Source organism: Hippocampus zosterae, chromosome 18, assembly GCF_025434085.1.
Source record: "Hippocampus zosterae strain Florida chromosome 18, ASM2543408v3, whole genome shotgun sequence".
Taxonomy (NCBI): Eukaryota; Metazoa; Chordata; class Actinopteri; order Syngnathiformes; family Syngnathidae; genus Hippocampus; species Hippocampus zosterae.
Window position 1 is genome coordinate 8903462 of NC_067468.1, and position 6069 is coordinate 8909530.

The following is a 6069-nucleotide window of genomic DNA, read 5'->3' on the forward strand; positions in this document are numbered from 1 at the left end:
TATTCCAAATCTTCCCTTGTTTTTTTACTAGCACATCAGGTTTTGATAATTACGGTAATCATATCATAACAATAATATAATATGTAATGTATTTCGTAATATTTATGGATTATGGGTTCGGCTCAGCACCAGGCGGATTTCTTTTCCTGAAACGTATCTAAATAATGGTAAGATCTGTATAAGCTTTTATAGGTCAAACTTTAATAAAATGAAAATGTCGCAAAAATCCGATGTGCTTTTTTTTTTTAAATCAGTGTCAAAAATGTGTTTAAGGGCATATTAAACATACTCTGCTTAAATTATGTTGACCAGTGTAATCATTCAAAATCCAACAATATTTTAATGAGTATTTAAATATGCCTGTTTTAACACGGTTCAATGCAAATCAAAAAGATCTGTACTAGCGAAAAAAAAACATTAAGCCTTTCAACAATGCAGCTGGACTGTTTTTCCCCCCTGAAAATGTTTAAAAATGACATTGGCAATTATGCCTTTGGGTTAACATTTTTTTCCAAGTGTGTGTTTATTTTTCTTGATGTTTTTTTTTTAAATCACGGGTGTATCTGGAACGTGCCCTCGCAATAATCGCAGTAAAAGGACTTTAATATTTGTTGTTTTTTTCTTTGTTTTCTTAAAAAGTAACAAACAAACAACAAAAAAAATCAAAAGTGACTTCGCGGCCCGAAGGTATGCCTCCTGACATACGGAGTTTACCAGTAAACAAATCAAAACTCCCCAAAAAGTACAGATGCATCAGGAAAGGAGCTATACTGCCACCTAGGGGTTGCTTGAAGGGACTGCCGGAATTAATAAGTGTTCGAGTGGGTTCCACACAAAAAACAAGGGGAAGTACTAAACACTTGTGGAGTCCACAATTAAACGCATGAAACTGGATGGCATAAGGTTAAATTAACCTGTTGCCAGTCATTGTGTTCAATTTAACATGCCCACATTTCATTCTAAGTAGATTTGTGAATACACTGAGATGAGATCATGCTTATTCCAGGAAGTAGAATAATTTTCTTTTGTGACATTGTTGGTTTGGTGGTATGCCATGACATTCCAATTTCCAGTTCTTGTGATTCAAGCTGCTTCTGCACTCCTATTTATGTACAGTACAAGTTAGTCCCCTCGCAGCCTGTGTTGGGTTCGACATCAAGTCGCCGCTTGAGGCAAACCCAGTCTTGGGGAATTCCACATTCTTGTACTGCGAACATTTTCAATATTCTCATCAAGTGAAGCGTGTCAATTTCCTGCAATTTTTTTCAGAGGATTCTTATTAAGCAAGTGAATCATCAACATTGTTTCCAGTTGTTGTAAAAGGATGAATCGTTATTTAATAACATTTACTATTTGGACAGCTCACAAACGACTGATGAAAAAAGTAACTTGTAACTCTCCACTTCATCCTTGGCTGACATCGACTCGTATTTCAAATGTGACACCGGAAACATAACTTTTTACGTAAACACGTTTATTCAGCCTGATATAGAATACACAAGAAAAAAAAATAGATAATTCGACTTCCCTTTTTGATTCTCATGATATGACACTTTAATCGCCAGTGGTCATGAATTTCCAGGGAATTCCACATCATCACATGCTACGACCAACCTTCTTTATGGATTTGTATTCATATTTTCCCTTCCTTCAAAAATTATAAAAACAAGGAAACGTTCTCCTGCAGTCATGATTCATGCACTCCTGAAAAAGACATGGAATGTTGTCTCGAATTGTAAGAAAACAAAAACCAAAATTCAAATTTGAACAATGAAATGATAATTTAAAAAATGTTTGATTTATTTAAAAAAAGTGCCAAGGGTTCTTCTCCCACGGTGCTACGACATGAATGAGGCATAAAAAACCAAAAAAAAAAAAAAAAAACTGGTCCAAAAATGACCAATAATTTTTCGTAAACGTGGATTTACACACAAATGTTCTTATTGAACTGCACAGATTGGAAATTTGACAATAATAGGGAATGAACAGGAATTTAATTGAACGCACTGTAATAACGATTTTTGCATCCGCTTAACTTCACGTAACCTGTTCTTTCTTAACGTACAACTTGAGTTTACGCCACCACTGCGGGCAGGCACAAAACTCAGTCGCAAACTGAGCACACACCGCTGTAGTTGTGCAACAATGACAATCATAGATGCGACTGAGAAAACGGATGAAAAGGCCTGCGGATGTCTTAACCTTTAACCCAATGATCATTAATTAGTTGCTTCCTTTTAGTTTTTTTACCAATGTGCATTTCTTTCCTCATGATAAATCAAAAAATGTCTTCAAGGTTAAGAAAAAAGTCAGCCCCCATGTCAGAATATGGAGAAGGGGGGGGGGGGATCATGCTGCAATGACAGTGTAACAAATTGTTGTGGAGGAAAACCTCCATTTCAGCTCCTGGGAGAACGGTGGCCCATCAACGTGCGTTTAAGTTCAAGTATTTCATCTATCGTTTAAATACCTGGCCTCTTGCACGGTGTGACATGCACGGAGGAGCTGTACATAGGACGAAGTGTGTGTGTGTGTGTGTGTGTGTGTGCGTGTGCGTGTGCGTGTGCGTGTGTGTGTTGACAAGCAGGGCGTGTGTACAAGCTCACCGCCACCCCGCCTTTTTTTTTCTACCCGGCAACCCGAGTCCAGATGTCCTCCAGTGTTTTTCTGTAAAATACGTGTGAGGGATTTCACTGGAGTTTTGTTCCGAGCTTTCGTTGTCTGTTCCTGAAACACGGGATAAAGGCGAAAACGTAAAAAATATATACATAACGGTATATATTTTTTAAGTGGCAGTGTTGCGGTGGTTGTGGTGAGTTTTACCTGGCCTCCGAGCGCGTCACAGTATACTCGAACCACAAGATGTTGGGAATCAGGCTGGTGTCGCGCACCAGTAAGTATTCTGACACAGGCCTGCCAATGGTTTAAAACAAAAACGTTTGTGAGCATGATCTGAAAATGTTCAATTATTACTATAAAAAAAAGTAAATATCGTCCAAAATTAGGGCTGCAGCTATGGAATTAAAAACCAAAATGTTTACTTTATTCAATAATATCTTACTTGTGACATGTAGGCATTGTTATCATCCACTTGGGGTCACCATCTACACATTCTCAAGTCAAGTCAACAGTATTTATAGAGCACTTTCAAATAGCCATCGCTGCATACAAAGTGCTGTACATGGAGCAATTTAACATAAAAAAGCACAATAAAAATTCTATTGTAGTTTCTGTGACAGAGTGTGTCTGGTTTTAAATGGCGAATGGTGAGTGATGTGGGTGTCAGCTCTTGAGAGTGCGCAGTTCGCTGTTAACCGACTACATCATTGGGACACCGCTTGTGAGAAATTTCTCAGTGGTCTTACCATGCTGCTATTTTGGGGAACAACGGGGTGAGCAGCTCCTGCGTGATGAAGAACCAGACCACGCCGATGGCGCTGCCTGCCACGCCACCGTAAAACACCTGCTTCCACGTGTGGTACAGCAGGTACACCCTGGAAACCACATACCGATAAACTACAAATAAATGCGGCAAAAACAAAAGCGGAGCCGCGGCGCAGACACGGATGTTGTGCAATTTGAAAACTAAGTGCGGGGGGAGGGGGGGGGGGGGGTCACACCTGCTGTAGGAGACGGCGAGGGCCACGCCCAGGAGGACGATGGACAGGACATGTCTCCACAGAAGGTCCACACAACGAGCGTTGTTGGTCTGATGCATTCTGAGGGCACGACATTAGATAGATAGTCTGAGTCGGAACCAGGCAATGCAATACATGCAGTGCATATAAAAAGTCCACACACCCTTGTTGAAATGCCAGAACACATCCGTCGCTATTTAAAATCCCCCCCCCCCCCCGATTAACTTCAAATAAATACGCTTGCTGAATTTCATTTTTACTTACCCACTTGAAACCCTTTTTTTTTTGCATTGCAGAGGTTACAGGCCACAACGGTGGAGTGGTTATATAATGATGTACCTTGGCTGCGTTTTATGTCACAAAAACGTAAGATTTGTACACGGGTGTGTTGACTTTTTCGAACCACACATTTGTCTCACACGTACCTTAAATAAAGAAAAAGAAAGAAGTAAACGACAAAGAACCAGATGAGCTGGGAATGACTGGACGGCATTCCGTAGTCGGTGTTCAGGTTGGAGTGAGCCCCTGCCCGCAAATGACAATGTCACTCACTCGGCCTCGTTTCAGCCGGCATCAAAGAATTCACTCTGGTTTTTGAGATCTTTCTTTTGTCTTTGTGGCATCTTTTCTCCTTTGTTCTCTCAAAACGTGTTGCCATAGCTTTCGGTTACATGAACTGCCATCTTTAAGGTAACGTTATTTTATGTATGGGGTGTTATGTTTGTATTGCATGGCATTAGTAGCTTCTTTGGTGTGACACTAAAGGTGGCAGTAGTTTTCTGTACCTGCACAGGGCCGCGGCTCTCTAATTATGTGCTTGAGCATCCAGTTCACGCCCTCGTTGAGGATGAGCCCGCTGAAGAAGGAAATCTGCGGAGACAGGCTGTTAATGCTAACCGGTTAAAGTATCGGGAAGCTTGGTTTATCGCGGAGGAGATGTTACAGACTCTACTCGAGAGCAGAAAAACCACAATACAGACAAATTACTTTTTTCAAAATTATGAACAGTTTTACCCCTCCCATATGCTTTAAACACATTTAAACTTATTGAAACAGACGATAGAATGTCATAAACCAAATGAATCAAACTTGATCTGGCAAAGGTTCACTGCAACATACAAAAACACTTCACGTGGGCACCAAAGCGCTTGTGACTCCCACCTACCGTGTGCAGCTCTCGTTTAAACATGATGAGCGTCACAAAGCCCACAAGGATGGCAATGGGCAGCAGACTGATGTAGGCAAGCAGGTGTCCTGTCAGGTCATCTGAAATAATAAGACAGGACAATAAGACGCTGTAAGTCAAGGGACCACTGTACGGTGATTAGGGAGTAGGGAAGGTCGCAGTGGCTCCATTTGGAATTGTTCACTCATTCTCCATTTCCAAGTCATGACACGGGGATTTTTAATGGGTATTTTTTAGGAATTATGTAGGGCCACCATAGAAAAAGTTAAATACAACATTTTAGGGAGTGATTCTTTCACTCACTATGTTTGGAGTCATTTGCTTATTCTGTATACAGTATCCCCTAATCAGCATTTCGTGATTTCTTGACTTAATTATCTTTAAAAAAAAAAAAAAAAAAAAAAAGAACAACACATACTGGATACTGACTCAATTACAAATTCACCCACGACTTTTTTTTTGCACTGAGCTTACTTTTGGTGAAACACTATCACAGCGCATTAGTTATTTTAAAAAAAGTTCCATTTTCAATTTTTGAAACATGCTGTTCATTGGGGTTGGTGCTAGTAATGCTATTAGGTATCAGGCCAGTAAGCTTAGCGTCTGTATGAGCAACACTCCACAAAGAAATAGTTTACTCACACGAAACAACACTTTGACTTTCATTTTTCGCAGTATATTACATGCGTGAGTAGCTCGGGGCGTGCGGTGTGTATTGAATTCGGGAATAGTAAATAAATGCCGATATCAACTCATCCAACAAGCTAACTCACTAGCCTTCATTGTGCCCATTGAAGCCGAGTGCGCATGCGCCTTGTCTCACAATTTAGCAGTCCTGGTAACGTTCTGTGCTTCACCGCGTCGCACAATTTGGCAAACCTGGGTGACTGCTCGTTTCCATTCAAGGAGGACGAGACACGAAAAGACGCGACGCCGTCAACTGAGCGTCGGTGGTCGGGAACAAAAACGTCAAGTCGACTTACCCTCTGCGAACTCAACGTGTGTTAGCGATATGGATCGCCACCGAGGTGGCGCCGAGCATTGCTCTTCCAACGCCATCTTACCCGGACACAACCACCGGGAATCATGACACGCCCATCCCGCAAGGCCAACCAATGGCGAGCCGTGAAAGAGCTTGGCGCCAACCAATCAATACGGTGAGGCGAGCGGAAGTCCATAGAGAAGTTATTGAATGAATAAGTTAAAAAGATAAGCACGAGTATCATATTTCGTTAAATAATCCGA

At 41.1% G+C, this 6069-nt stretch overlaps 1 protein-coding gene across 1 annotated transcript; it reads right to left on the reverse strand.

The window, feature by feature from the left end:
• Positions 1 to 1457: 1457 nt before the first annotated feature.
• dolpp1 (dolichyldiphosphatase 1) lies at positions 1458 to 5939 on the reverse strand. The gene is made up of 8 exons (XM_052050892.1): positions 5808 to 5939; positions 4804 to 4904; positions 4424 to 4508; positions 4064 to 4163; positions 3621 to 3719; positions 3366 to 3494; positions 2824 to 2913; positions 1458 to 2727 (listed from the first exon to the last, which is right to left on the reverse strand). The coding sequence occupies exons 1-8, from the start codon at positions 5881 to 5883 to the stop codon at positions 2691 to 2693; spliced, it is 717 nt and encodes a 238-aa protein (XP_051906852.1). The 5' UTR covers positions 5884 to 5939; the 3' UTR covers positions 1458 to 2690.
• Positions 5940 to 6069: the final 130 nt, after the last annotated feature.

Excerpts from the sequence above, each read along its gene's own strand:
- dolpp1 (XM_052050892.1), bottom strand. The coding sequence starts at position 5,883 with ATGGCGTTGGAAGAGCAATGCTCGGCGCCACCTCGGTGGCGATCCATA. Across the intron at positions 4,164-4,423 it reads AGAGCCGCGGCCCTGTGCAG|GGGCTCACTCCAACCTGAAC; the intron begins GTACAGAAAACT and ends ATTTGCGGGCAG. Across the intron at positions 3,495-3,620 it reads CTCGCCGTCTCCTACAGCAG|GGTGTACCTGCTGTACCACA; the intron begins GTGTGACCCCCC and ends TGTGGTTTCCAG.